General features: G+C 49.9%; 1 protein-coding gene across 1 annotated transcript; it reads left to right on the top strand.

Moving 5' to 3' along the window:
• Positions 1-2,789: 2,789 nt before the first annotated feature.
• On the top strand, positions 2,790-10,257 carry POMC (proopiomelanocortin). Its single transcript, XM_032652975.1, has 3 exons — positions 2,790-2,892; positions 6,798-6,949; positions 9,437-10,257. The coding sequence occupies exons 2-3, from the start codon at positions 6,818-6,820 to the stop codon at positions 10,085-10,087; spliced, it is 783 nt and encodes a 260-aa protein (XP_032508866.1). The 5' UTR covers positions 2,790-2,892; positions 6,798-6,817; the 3' UTR covers positions 10,088-10,257.
• The last annotated feature ends 3,789 nt before the right edge of the window (positions 10,258-14,046 follow it).

Here is a 14,046-nt window from a genome sequence, read left to right as displayed (position 1 = left end):
AATGCAGCCAAAAAAAAATAAACAAACAAACAAATTAATTAATTAAGTTGGTAAACCCCTAAGAAAATCAGTCAAAAAAAAGAGAGAGGACATAAATTACCAATATCAGCGATAAAAGAGGACCATAAGTACAGATTCCATAGGTGCCAAAAAGATAATAAGAAGATATAATAAAAATTTTAAGCCAATAAACTTTAAAAATTTAGGTGAAATGGACAAATACCTAGAAATACACATCTTACTAAAACTGACACAAGAAGAGACAATTGGAATAGTGCTATTTAAGTAATTGAATCTGTAATTTAAAACCATTCAACAAATGAAAAACCTTAAAAACCTAGATAGCATCGCTAACAAATCATCCCAAACATATAAGGAAGAGATAAACACCATTGTACACAAATTCTTCTACTAAATTAGAAAAAATGGGGGTGGGTGGAGGGATTTCTGACTTGTTTTATGAAGACAGCATAATTTTGATACCAAAACCTAATAGGAATTCTACAAGAAAGGGAAATTACAGGCTGATCTCATAAACACGGAAGCAAAACTATTAGATAAAATATTAGCAAATTTAACCCAATGCTATATAATGGTAGCACATCATAATCAAACTGAGCTCAATCCAGGAATGCATGGTAGGAAAATCAACAACGTAATTCACCACATTATCAGAATAAAGGGGAAAATCATATTATCATCTCATCAGGGGCGCCTGCTCCCGGCTTTCAAAGAGGAGCTCGTGATATAATGAAGCAAGGGCAGTGGTCAGTCCTTTCTGGTAATATCAGCCAAAGTGGGAATGACAACCTCCCAACCTGGGTATAGAAGTGACATCTATGTCCAATGCCTGTGGTGTTGACAGTACAGCTTGTGACCTCTTGGTCCCAAGAGTGGTCTGGTTTTCTTTCTCATTGGATCCAATCAGTGACCATGATTCCAGCCACCTTTTGTCTCTGCCCACTTTTGGATCCTGGTTGCCCAACCTTCCCAGTGATTCTAAACGTGGTTCAATGGAGCTTCAATTCACATCGGCTAAAGTCGGTTTTGCTGCATGTAATTAAGAACTCGACTGACAGAGGAGGACAGAGGCTGGGTCAATCTGAACTTTTCCTGGTCTGGCTTTTCTGCTACCATCAGCCGCCTCTTAAAGTTATAAAAATAATACAGAGGAAAATGAGATTAAAAATCACAATCTGAGAGGGCTCATAAGCCTGGCAGTGGTAGGGGCAGTAGCGGGTGGAAGAGGGAAGATGGAAGACCGAGTGGAATTTGTTCCAGCTGTGAAACCTACATGTACAGGTGAGATGGGAATGGGCTTCTCTGGAAAACAGAGATTGCCATGTTTCATGCCCTGGTAGGACAAGTGACCAAGGAGGGCTTCAGGGAACAGGTGATGATGGATCAGCTAAATCTTAATGCAAGAGTCTAATTTTCCCAGGTGGCTGGAAGGAGAAAGGGTGTTTTAGTTGAGGGAATAGCATGGACAAAGAGATGGGGTTTCGAGAAAATAGTGTTTATGGGAATGGGAATGTTGTGGATGGTTGATGTGCCAGGACACAAAATGGAGAGGTTGGAGATGACCCTGGAAAGAGGCCAAGCCCAGGTAGTAAAGTACCTTATTTACTGTTAAGGAGAGTGAATCTCTCCTGTGGCCCAAAAGAAAAGGATTGCTGAATATAAAGCCAATGTCACCAACCAGAAATTCTCAAGGGAGTCCTGGAGTCTAAAAGGGCGTCTGATTGGGAATAAAGAAAGTTCCTGCAAATGACAGATGAAACAAGCACCTTGAAGTTCAGTTTAGCCCCAACACTCCTGCTCACCCCTGCCGCTCCTCACAATTTGCTTCTGCTTCTTTACTCCAGGTAAAGGTAGAGACTCTTCCATTGCAGGTTTGAGTGCTGTCCTCTCCTCCCTGGCCTGACATGTGAGACTAGCACCAAGCCAGACCTCCAAGACCAGGTTTGGAGAAGACTGAGAATCCCCAGACCACTCTGTTAGCTCATTGGCACAGGGAACGTACTTCAGCCGCTCTTCACAGAGGACTCCCTCCTCCCTCCATTAATAGGCTAAGGTTAACAGCACTTTTTCCTTGGGGTTTAGGGCACAGGAGGGAGCCTGCCAGGGACTAGGCTTTGCAGAGGAGGCCCCAGTGGGACAGTGCAACACACCTTCACACCCCCAAGAAGGCAATGTATCCTGGGCCTCAGGTGAGTGACTCCTGACCTTCTCTGCCCCTGGTCTCTCCAACCTGTAACAGAGGGATTGTGACTGCTTGTGACATTTTCACATCACAGTTTCCAAATGCTGGGGAAATCTGAGGCATCAGAGACGTACTCCCTGGGCGGTGGTATTTACCTCCAAATGCGAAGGAGGCAGATGCCAGCCCAAGCACGTACACAGGTAACTTCATCCTCTCCTCAACGACCTCAGCGGGCGCGCTAGACCTGCCCCACACCGGGGTGCTAAGCCTCCCGCTCGTCCTAACTGCAGACCCCAAACCATCCTTAATTAAGTTCTTACCTGCCCACTGCCAGGTGTGCCCTTCAGCAGGACAGTGTTAATTCCAGCCTCCGGGAGCAGGGATCCAGCCCCCTTTCCGGGCACGTCTGCTCTCGCGCTCAGCCCCTACCTGGAAACCCCCTCCTGCGCCCCACGGGCCCCCCTTCCTGTGGATGGGGGAGTTGCCTGTTACGCTGCCGCTGCCGGGAAGTTCACTCACGTCCAGCGCCCACCCAGGCGAGCCCCGCAAGTATATAAGGACCGCGGAGAGCGAGTGGGACAAGGCGGCGCGAAGGAAGAGAAAGAGGGGAAGAAAAGTGACCGAGAGGCCGCCGAGCATCCTCGCCCCGGCGAAGCGGGAGTCTACCGAGAGCAGCCTCCCCGCGACAGGTAGGGGCGCAACGGCGCGGAACCTCGCTCTTATTCCCGGACCCCTTGCCCCTGGGGCCTCGGGATGCTCTCGCGCAGCTCCGATCTCAGAGGTATCTTTGACTTGCCGCGGTCCTGAGTTCTTTGAAAACTTTCTGTACTGGGTGCAGCGTGGGAATCCGCCGGCAGCGGGGCGGCGAAGCCCAGCCTCTGGACGGTGGGAGAGCGGCTGCGACGGCTGAAAGTGGTGCCTTCCACGAGCTGGCAGCCACATCTCCCCCGCGGAGGGGGGCTGCTAGGGCCCCTGGGACTCCTACCGCGTTCTGGGGAGATCTCGGGAGACCCAGTCTTTCGGGTTTTCTTCTGATTTTCTGGGTAGGTGTCACTTCTTAAAAGATACCATATGATGTTGGAAATGGGGGCAGAAGAGACGAGGCTAAAAGTCACAATAAACTCCCTGCATTCCAGACTTTTTTGGATTCAAGTTTCTGAATCCTCGTTTCCCTGTCCGCCTCAGCGCACCCGACGGGGCCGCGCTCTGATACAGCCATGGCCTCCTCTACGAAAAGCAGCTGGTGTTAAAAAGAGGTGGCCCGGATGGGAACTGTCCACGGTCCTGAACCACCCCGTCTGTTCCCTCAATAGGACCTCAGAATGGACCTTCTATCTCGCAAACCCTAGATTGCAGAGCAGAAGCGGCCGTAGGAGCCGATGGAAGCTCAGGCAAGATGGAGACTCAGGCAAGGTGGGTTCCCAGTGAGGGAGAGAGAGTCTGCAGGGCATTTGGATTCCCCAAATTCTTCCTGAATAAATGGTGAGGTGGTGGTTCCCACAGAATGGCTGGAAGGAGCCAAGGAAAGTAAAAGTGTGCATTTGTTCTGTCCATTGTTGAGATACGTACAGACTATGGCTTATGTAATGACTTAATGTTCCTTTGACGTTCTGTTTTAGGATTTGATACGTGTGTATCATGGTGCAAGGACAAAGCTCTGTGCCTCTGTTCCTCTAATCTTTACAGAGGGCATGGCCAGTGTGCAATTTTATAGTAACAAACAAAATGTTTTGGGTGGTGCGGGAGGGAGGGACTGGGAGTTTGGGGTTAGCAGATGTAAACTATTATACACAGGATGGCTAAACAACAAAGTCCTACTGTAGAGCACAGGGAACGATGTTCAGGATCCTGTGATAAACCATAATGAAAAAGAATACTTTAAAAATAAAATAAAATTTAAACAAAACAAAAAAAGTTTTGTTTAGCTCATAGAGAATTCACCTACACAAATGAATTTCTAATAAGTGTAGTTGTATTACAAAGTTAATGTCAAGATTAGCAAATTCCAAATTTCTACTTATTTTTCCAAGCTTTCAATTATTGGACACTCCCTACTTACAGAAAGCACACTTGACAGCTCCCCCTTACTTTATTGCTTTAAAAAATAACACAATGTAATATTTGTTTTTTGTTGAAAAATAGAAAATATACAGAAGCAGAAAGAAGACAAGTTGCTTTCAGGGAGCTATCTAATTTTTAGCAGGAGATTGCAGCTCTGAGAGGGTGGGGAGTGAGAATGTCACCCTGTTGTACACATAGCCAATGGAGCAGGAGAGGAAATGCTCTCTGAGGCTTTTCAGGAAGGTCTGAAGTCATGAGGTAAGTTTTTAGAAAATGAAATCATTCCAGGGCTTCCCTGGTGGCGCAGTGGTTGAGAGTCTGCCTGCCGATGCAGGGGACACGGGTCGTGCCCTGGTCCGGGAAGATCCCACATGCCGAGGAGCGGCTGGGCCCGTGAGCCATGGCCGCTGAGCCTGCGCATCCGGAGCCTGTGCTCTGCAACGGGAGAGACCACAGCAGTGAGAGACCCGCGTACCGCAAAAAAAAAAAAAAAAAAAAAAAGAAAATGAAATCATTCCAGAATGGCCAACTTTGAGAAGAACTGAATTATACTTGAGGGGACTGTCAGACCTGTATGATTTTACTTCCTTCTTTACTAATATGTTATTTTACAGTTGCCCATAGTGATATAAAACTGTCATTTTTCTGCTTCTCTTGTAAACCTGGGCGTTTTTTTCTGACCGAAATGCGTTGTGTGGTCTCAGAGCTTTAACATAAATTGCCTTGTCCACCAAATTCAGGCTTTGTACTTGAACTGGAGCACCAAAAGTCTACAACAGGAGCAGCCTGTCCCAGGTCACAACTGGACACCAAGGTTGACCAATGTTCTCCCAGTTGCCCTGAGACGCTGATAGGCTAGGTCGTTGGCTGCCAGCACCACCTAATGGCTGCTCTGAAAACACTCAGGCTGTGCTTGGCAACCATTCAGAAGGGAGCCCTTTTGGCTCGGCTTTTGGGGGAAGGAGTGGGGTGGAACAGAGAGAAGGAAGTGGCTTCCTGAAGTAGACAATGAGAGCCAGGGGGAACTTTCACTTCCAGAGCCTTCCCTATAAAAAAGATTTGGCCCATGCCTCCACAAACAGGAGATTTCTTTAGGCAGATATTTTTAAATTAGGAGAGAAAATTAGTCATCCACACCTTAATGTGAATTACTTTTCTTATCTAATTAGATTTCTTCCTAACAGCTGGTTGAAAAGATCTTCTGAAATCTAAAATGGTTGTGGAGTTGTTGGTGAGCTGATGACAGAACTCAGGGTCATTTCAGAGGGCTGACCTTCATGACAGGGGACAGGGCAGTGTGAAAGCTAGAAAGCTGGGGAAAGAGTCAGATACATGGGGCAAAATGCAGCCTTGATTCTTCTCTTTACTGCATCCTGACCCCTTGAACTCAGCATCTGACCAGTGGCATTTCCTGACTTCTCTGAGAAAGAGTCTTTGGTAGGTGTTCACAATGGGAGGTAATTCCCTTCTGCCCTGTATGACCATCTCCTTCCCTTCCACACCTACAGCATCTTCAAGTCCAGCTATTTCAGACTACATTTGAGAGACTCATAGAACAAGAGGAGGTCTGACGTGTAATGTGTTCAGGAGATGAGCCAGTTTTAAAAGAATGGGTCTGATTTAAACATAAATCTCAGGCTTCCCTGGTGGCACAGTGGTTGAGAGTCCGCCTGCCGATGCAGGGGACGCGGGTTCGTGCCCCGGTCCGGGAAGATCCCACATGCCGCGGAGCGGCTGGGCCCGTGAGCCATGGCCGCTGAGCCTGCACGTTTGGAGCCTGTGCTCTGCAACGAGAGAGGCCACAACAGTGAGAGGCCCACGTAACGCAAAAAAAAAAAAAAAAAAAAAAAAAATCTCTTCAAAGTTACAGGGCCCTGAGAAATAGTGATCCCCTGAGTGATCTGTGTACAGGACATCAGATTGGGTTGGCTGAGGTTTTGGCTTAACTGGACAGAGATTTTATTTGCCTTTATTTAAACCTACTATTCATAGGAAACAGGGTTTGTGAGGAATGATAGAATCCTGGTGGAGAGGAGTAGACCATCTCAAGCAGGAGTTTCGGAGTGCTTTGCCTTTCCCAAGTTACTCCTTCGATCTGGAGTGTTAGAACTATAGTTTCCTGACGATGGTAAAATAGAAAAGCTCTGTGCTGGATCAAGAGAACTTAGCCTTACCTTGTCATGAACATCTGAGTCATTGTCTCTCCCTGGGCCTTAGTTTCCTCATCTCTCAAATAAGGGGCCAGACCAAATGACCCCTAAAATATCTTCCGCTCTAACATCCTTTGGGGTCTGATTTTTAATAGGAGATAAAGGAGAAATTGTACATAGTTTCCCCAGGTCCCACTGCCCTCCTCTCTCTCCCAACTCACACGACCACCCTGCACACCGCCTGCTCCCTGAGCTTGTCCTCGAAAGGCCTTGAGCTCCACAGATGAGTGTATTGTTAATGTTGGCTCACGGTCCTTTCTGATGAGTGGCCAACATTGTTCCGCTCCTTGCAGGGGTCCCATTAATCTTGTTTGCCTCTGCAGAGCCCCAGCCTGCCTGGAAGATGCCGAGATTGTGCAGCACTTGTTCGGGCGTCCTGCTGCTGACCTTGCTGCTTCAGGCCTCCATGGAGGTGCGTGGTGGGTGCCTGGAGAGCAGCCAGTGTCAGGACCTCACCACGGAAACTAACCTGCTGGTATGTGGACTGTGGTCGCCATCTTGGTTTGGGTATCAGATGGGACTGGGGCTGGGACAGCACAAAGAAAGGGGTATGGGGAAGGGGAAATTCATTCCCAGAGATATGGGTAAGTCATCCAAGGGCAGGAATAGACCTCCAGAGTGAAGTCAGAATTGGGCCAAGGAAGGGAGGAAGCAGCTTCAGGGAGATGGGTCTGGTCCCCAAGTTCTGCTTGATTATCTTTACTTCCTGTCCTGTCTTCTTGTATAGAGACCCACTCCATTTAAGCTATTTAGAGACAGTGCCATTAAAGCAAACAATACTAACAATGATGATAACAATAATTGCTCCCTCAACTGATCCTATACTTTCAATCTTTTAGCCCCCAAATTATTCTTTTTTATTTTATTTTATTTTTTTTGTGGTACGCGGGCCTCTCACTGCTGCGGCCTCTCCCATTATGGAGCACAGGCTCCGGACGCGCAGGCTCAGCGGCCATGGCTCACGGGCCCAGCCGCTTCGTGGCATGTGGGATCTTCCCGGACTGGGGCACGAACCCGTGTTCCCTGCCTCGGCAGGCGGACTCTCAACCACTGCGCCACCAGGGAAGCCCCTCCTCTTGTGTGGTTTTTTTTTTTTTTTGCGGTATGTGGGCCTCTCACTGTTGTGGCCTCTCCCGTTGCGGAGCACAGGCTCTGGACACGCAGGCTCAGCGGCCATGGCTCACGGGCCCAGCCGCTCTGCGGCATGTGGGATCTTCCCGGCCCGGGACACGAACCCTCGTCCCTTGGATCGGCAGGCGGACTCTCAACCACTGCGCCATCAGGGAAGCCTCAGATTATTCCTTTTTAAATAACCTCATGTCACTTGACATTTCCATTCCATTTTTCTTCCCTTTCTATCTACTACCAGTTACAAAGCCAGGAAGGTAGTACTATAAACCATCTCTAGAGGGAGAAGGAAAAAACCCTTCAGCAGCCTTTCCAGAAGCATATAAAGACCCTTTTTGCCAGGCTGGAACTCCCTCTAGGTCACCACAGTGTGTGTGTGTGTGTGTGTGTGTGTGTGTGTGTTTATGTGTGTGTGTGTGTGTATTTGGATCGGGAGGCATACATGAGAAACAATACCAAGTCAAGGCAAAAGACACACTGCTGGTGTCTGTGACTGAGTTCCATCCTTCTGCCTGTACCTGCCTGGTGAGGGTGCAATGCATATCACTACATTCTGTGTATTTTGTCAGTAGAGAAGCTGAGTTTAGGTGAGGAGAGAGACTTTCTCAAAAACAGAGCAGGTTGCATGTGGAATATAAAATAGAAATAAAGAGCCTAGGGAATCCTGTGAGCTCTAGTTCAGAGAGACCCAAGAGACTCTTGATCGGAGACACCCATTGCACAGCCTCTTCCGTTGAGAGCTCACCAGGGAACGAGCTCTGGCCACGATCAGAGCCCATGGGTTCTAGTCCCAGCTCTGTCACCAATGGGCTGTGGAACCTTGCCAAGTTCCCTTCTCCTCTCTGAGAAATTGGGTGTCATTATGTGTCCAGGGGAGAGGAGTATGAGATAATTTTTGTTTTCCACTGTTAATATTCTGCAGTGTTATAATTCTAAATCCCTGGAGTATGAAATCCCCAACTCAACTGAGTGGGTGCGATCATTCTGTTCTCTCCTTTGTTGTCCCCAGTAACTGAAAACTCAAGGCTGCAGCCCCAAGGTCATTTTCCTAAGCAAATGTGTGCCACAGTTGTCCAGTTATAGGGAGAGGAGATACAGGCTCCATGACCCCTGCAATGGAAATAATCCTGACTTTCTACCCTTCCCTCCAGTCAGAAGGTGACAGGGAAGTGAGACACCTCTTCCCAAAGCTCACTGATTGAGGAAAGTATAGGATCAGCTCAGAAGACTTGAAAGTGCGTGCCAGATGGGTGTGGGAAAGTTTGGAGGGAGATGGCTAGGGGAGGGTATGAGGTAGGTTTGCAGACCACTGGGGTAAGGTTGAGGCATTATGGAAAATACAGGCTCTAGAAGCCTGGACTTCTTTTCCCACGTTGGGAGATTCTCTCCCAAATTTCAACCCGATGCCCTTCCCAGACCGAAATGAACCACGTTTTATTTATTCAGGATTCACTAAGTGCCAACAACTACCACCCACCTGCCATTTACTGATGAATTCCTATATATCTGGCTTATAAGGTTTAAGACGTTGACCCTGCCCACAAAGCTAGGGGACAAGTTAACCACCGAGTGGGACAGGGATTTTGTTGTAGCTGCCAGGCAGGGGTACCAGGGGACAAACGAGGCACTGCCCGAGTTGAGTCTCAGATGTCCGTGGGTGCCCAGAGGCGGGGGTGGGCAGACGTCCTCGGCAAGGAATCCACAGGGCACTGGGGCCGCACAACGTGCGGAGGGAGCAGAGGCGCAGGGGCAGCTTGTGGGTGGTGAGGGCGCCGCGGCGGGGTATGGAGGCCGCGGGGCGCGGGGGCCTGACTCGCTCGCCGCTCTCCAGCAGGCGTGCATCCGGGCCTGCAGGCCAGACCTCTCGGCCGAGACGCCCGTGTTCCCCGGCAACGGCGACGAGCAGCCGCTGACCGAGAACCCCCGGAAGTACGTCATGAGCCACTTCCGCTGGGATCGCTTTGGCCGCCGAAACAGCAGCAGCAGCGGCGGCGCGGCCCAGAAGCGCGAGGAGGGGTGGGTGCCGGGGGGCGAAGGCCCGGGGCCCCGCGGCGATGGCGCCGAGCCGGGCCCGCGCGAGGACAAGCGCTCCTACTCCATGGAGCACTTCCGCTGGGGCAAGCCGGTGGGCAAGAAGCGGCGCCCCGTGAAGGTGTACCCCAATGGCGCCGAGGACGAGTCGGCCGAGGCCTTCCCCCTTGAGTTCAAAAGGGAGCTGACCGGGGAGCGGCCCGAGCCGGCGCGCGGCCCCGAGGCCCCGGCCGAGGGCGCAGCCGCCCGGGCCGAGCTGGAGTACGGCCTGGTGGCGGAGGCCGAGGCGGCCGAGAAGGACGAGGGGCCGTATAAGATGGAGCACTTCCGCTGGGGCAGCCCGCCCAAGGACAAGCGCTACGGCGGTTTCATGACCTCCGAGAAGAGCCATACGCCCCTGGCCACGCTGTTCAAAAACGCCATCATCAAGAACGCCCACAAGAAGGGCCAGTGAGGGCGCAGTGGGCAGGGCTTCTCTCCCTGGGAAGTCGACCCCAAAGCCCCACCTCCCGCCCTCCGGCCGCCTTGCGGCCTGGGTGAGGACTCGCCCAGGCGGTGATGGCGCCAGGTATTCCACCTTTTAAAGCTGTCTGTAGTTAGGAAATAAAACCTTTCAAGTTTCACATCCGACTCTGACTTTGAATATTGACTGGGCGAATAAAATAAAAATGCATATCCATCAAATAAAGAGCAACACATATTGAAGGAGCGATAGTGGTTTCCATGTGACCAAGTGGTAGTATGTTTCATAGGATATAGTGGGAATGAAAAGAAAATGTATTTCCCACCCGTGACAAATGGGTCTTCAAGGGGTCAAATAGTTTGGGTGATGGCTCAGTATGGCTACATTTCCCACTCTCCATTGGATGGGGAAGGACTGCTCAGCTGGCTGATGTGTCAAGAGGCAGGATTCCTCCAAGTGACCCTGCTTCCCATCCAACTCCATGAGCCAGCGGGAAGCCGATGAAGCCCAACCAAAACTGGGAGGACGCTCTGGGCTCAGGTGGCAAGCTGTGGTAATGCCTCCGTGAATCTAGCCATCTGGGACCTTGGGCAAGTTTCTGAACTTCTCCAAGATTTAGTTCTCTCATCTACTCCTTTCTTCCTTGCTACTGTGAGGGCTACTGTGAGGGTTAGAGAAAATGGATGGGATCATGTTATCACTGAGAGGCTAAATGGGAGAGCTGAGGGTTGGTATCAGTTCAGATTTGACTGCCTTATCAGACTACTCTCAGTTATTCTCAAACACAGGGTCTCACCCACATAAACACACACCCATGGAGACACATCTGTCTAAATACAACACAAAATGCACAGATGCTTCTTCCAGTCCCTAGGGCTCAAGCCTTGAGGTGTGACTATCTTTTCCCCCTTGTCATGCCCAAGCTCTCTCCTCATGTCCAGCTGCAGCCTCCTCTTCATTCTCAGCACTTGCAGCTCAGGCCTTAAGTATCCTAACAGCTTCCTAACCAACTGGTGTCCTTGTCTCCAGTTGCCTTCTTCCCCAATCTATCGTACACATTCTTCATGTTAATGTATACAAAATCTTGCTTTCTCCATATTCCCTAGCTCAAGACACAAAACAATCGCCCCATCCCCACTCTTCCATCAATTCCAAACCACTGGGCACGGCACACACAAGGGCCCTTGTCCATCAGTTTCACTCTCCTTACCAAACCCCACTTCCCCTGGTCTTCTCACTCTTCTACCATCCTCCTCCACCCTCTGCCTGGAATTCCCCACATTCCCCCTCCATTTTGAATGTTACCCTTTTTTCAACATGAGCCCAGGCTGAAGTCCACTTCCACTGGGAAAGTTGGGATCTCTTGCAGCTGAACCTGCTCATTTTCAGGGTTTCTGCAGTCAGCCCCTCTGCATTGGGGGGGGGGCATGCAGACCAGCTCAGATGGCAAGTTTCTTGCTGCACATATCTTGTGCTTTTCTCTCAGGGAAACTCTAAGCTCCATGAGGGCAGAGGCCAGGGGTTGGGCTTCTTTTGTATGTCCCCATGATGTTTTCACAATGTTGGGGCCACTGGTTTGCAGTCACACACATTTACAATTCACAAGAGACTCACAGACACTGATACAGAGATGCACATCTCCACATCAATTCCATCAGACATACCAGGGGATGATGCAGAGGGAACGTTTCTGTATGGCACTTCCATATTTACTCCCATATATATATATATATTTTTTCTGCAGTATGCGGGCCTCTCACTGTTGTGGCCTTTCCCGTTGCGGCGCACAGGCTCCGGACGCGCAGGGTCAGTGGCCATGGCCCACGGGCCCAGCCGCTCCGCGGCATGTGGGATCTTCCCGGACTGGGGCACGAACCCATGTCCCCTGCATCAGCAGGCAGACTCTCAACCACTGCGCCACCAGGGAAGCCCTACTCCCATATTTTGATGATCTTAGAAGTTCACAATTAAAGAAAACTGGAATGCACCTGGGAAGTCCTGATGGAATCAGAAAGGAAGACTTTTAAGATAAAGTCTCCCTCAATGAAGGTTATATGAAATGGGGCTAGATTCTAGTCACTGTAATGAAGAAACGGCCCAGGCCTTCCCATCTGAGGATGCTCCTATGCTGGGAATCCTGGGCCTTGTGTTTACATCTTGGTAGCATCCTTTCCCTTACCCTCCTTCCTTTTGAGGCAAGTAAATAATGATAGGCGGGGGTGGCTAAATGTCAGTGATTAATACTGGTGGCATTTTCAGATCCTGTTTGCATCTCAAAAAACCATTTACTTTAAAGAAATCAAATAGACAACCGTGTGGTGACATTAACATTTATTTGAAAAGGGCATCATGAAGGCTCATTGAGAAATCACGACTAATAGTCCTAAAGAATAATCTTGCTAAGAGTCCTTCTTCCTACATTCCACCCCGCCCCCCCATCCTCCTTCCTATTCCTTAAACTAATTTGATTCAATGAGTTCAAAATACAGAAAACCGCCACAGGCACTAATTCTGCACTCACATATAAATACGTCAGCTATTATATACATACACTGTCAACTATGAACTACACTATACACATTTGCACACGCACGGGCACACACACACTCAGCCAGGTCATGAACGTCTAAATGGACACAGACATGTCACAATGTACGTGTAATGCTGCAGCACTGTGGATTTACAGCTCTGCTCTCCACAGGCCAGAATCAACAGCCATGGAGGAAGAGCTCAAAAGGGGAAAGTGATGGGCTGGGGTCCCAAGGGCTCCTGAAGGAGAAAAGACCTGGTCAACCTGGTTGGTGCTAAAGGAGAGCACGGAAAACAGGCCGCAGAGCCCCCTCCCACAGGCCTGTGTCCCCTCCCCACTTCCCCAGCTGGCAGGCCCCACCAAGACCATCCTTCGGCAGGCTTCAGTCCTAGGCCGGATTTGGGATACGGGGTATTTTAACTAGAAGATTTCTACGCTTAGCGAGATGAAGAGGTAATACACTGCCCTAAGCCTCCTCCCCAGACATAAGGGAGCTGCCTTGTTTCAGCACAACTGCCTGCCAGGGTCTTTGGGTCTGGAGAAGTGGGTGTGGCCTGCTCAGAGGTGCCCACTTCCCTGTCTACCATCAAACTTAATATTCAGCCTAACAGCTCGGGTCTAGTCTTTTCCCACAGGCCCCAGCTGGCCAGCTGCCATTTCATGGTCATAAAGAGAAACTGGGAGAAATAGCCTCACTTCTCAGTGAGACTCTCTGTACCCAGGTGAGAAGCCCCAGGGACAATGGAATAGCAACTGGAAGGTGTCATGACCCAAGGGCCCCTAGTGAAGCCAGGAGGTCTGGCCTTTGAGGAGTCTAAACAACTGCAAGGCTGTTCTGATTCTTAGGTCAGTTGAAACACATCCTCTGGGACTGAGAACACCCAGGGCAAAGGACAGTGCATCTGGGACCCCTGCATTTCAAGCACTTCAGATGGTCCCAGCCCCACCTTCTCACTGCTCATCCATCTATTCTCATGCTTGAGGCGGAGGGCTGGACAGAGGAGAATGTCTGAGGACTTCTCTCCTTCTTCTGACCCACTCAGGCTACTTCTCTGGGGAGGAGATGTTTAGCAGTCAAGAAATCACTTATTTCTACTTTTCAAAAAGAGGAAAATGGGAACAGGCGCAGGCCATGGGGGACCACTTTGCAAGGAAAACCGGAAGGAGCCTCCAGGGTCACACTGGGGCTCTCCTCTCATCTGCTTCTTATGCATTTATGTGACTTAACCAAGTTCACTGCAATTCCAAATATATCCATGCTACTGGGTTCTGTCAGCAGAGTGCTAACCGACCCTACCCCTTGCCCACGAGGAAGAGTCTTCAGCAGTTTTGGGGAGCGACTGGCTTGGGTGGCCTTGCTGACTGAAATTCACAACAGAGAGGGGGATAGCAAAAAGGGCTGGTTGCTTGACACGGTGCC

The sequence above is a fragment of the Phocoena sinus genome, chromosome 13 (assembly GCF_008692025.1).
Source record: "Phocoena sinus isolate mPhoSin1 chromosome 13, mPhoSin1.pri, whole genome shotgun sequence".
Classification (NCBI taxonomy): Eukaryota; Metazoa; Chordata; class Mammalia; order Artiodactyla; family Phocoenidae; genus Phocoena; species Phocoena sinus.
This window is presented reverse-complemented; position numbering and strand designations above follow the sequence as displayed.

Bases quoted from the DNA above. Each gene is read 5' to 3' on its own strand.
- POMC (XM_032652975.1), top strand. From the start codon at position 6,818: ATGCCGAGATTGTGCAGCACTTGTTCGGGCGTCCTGCTGCTGACCTTG. The intron at 6,950-9,436 runs GTATGTGGACTG...GCTCTCCAGCAG, and splicing joins CCACGGAAACTAACCTGCTG to GCGTGCATCCGGGCCTGCAG.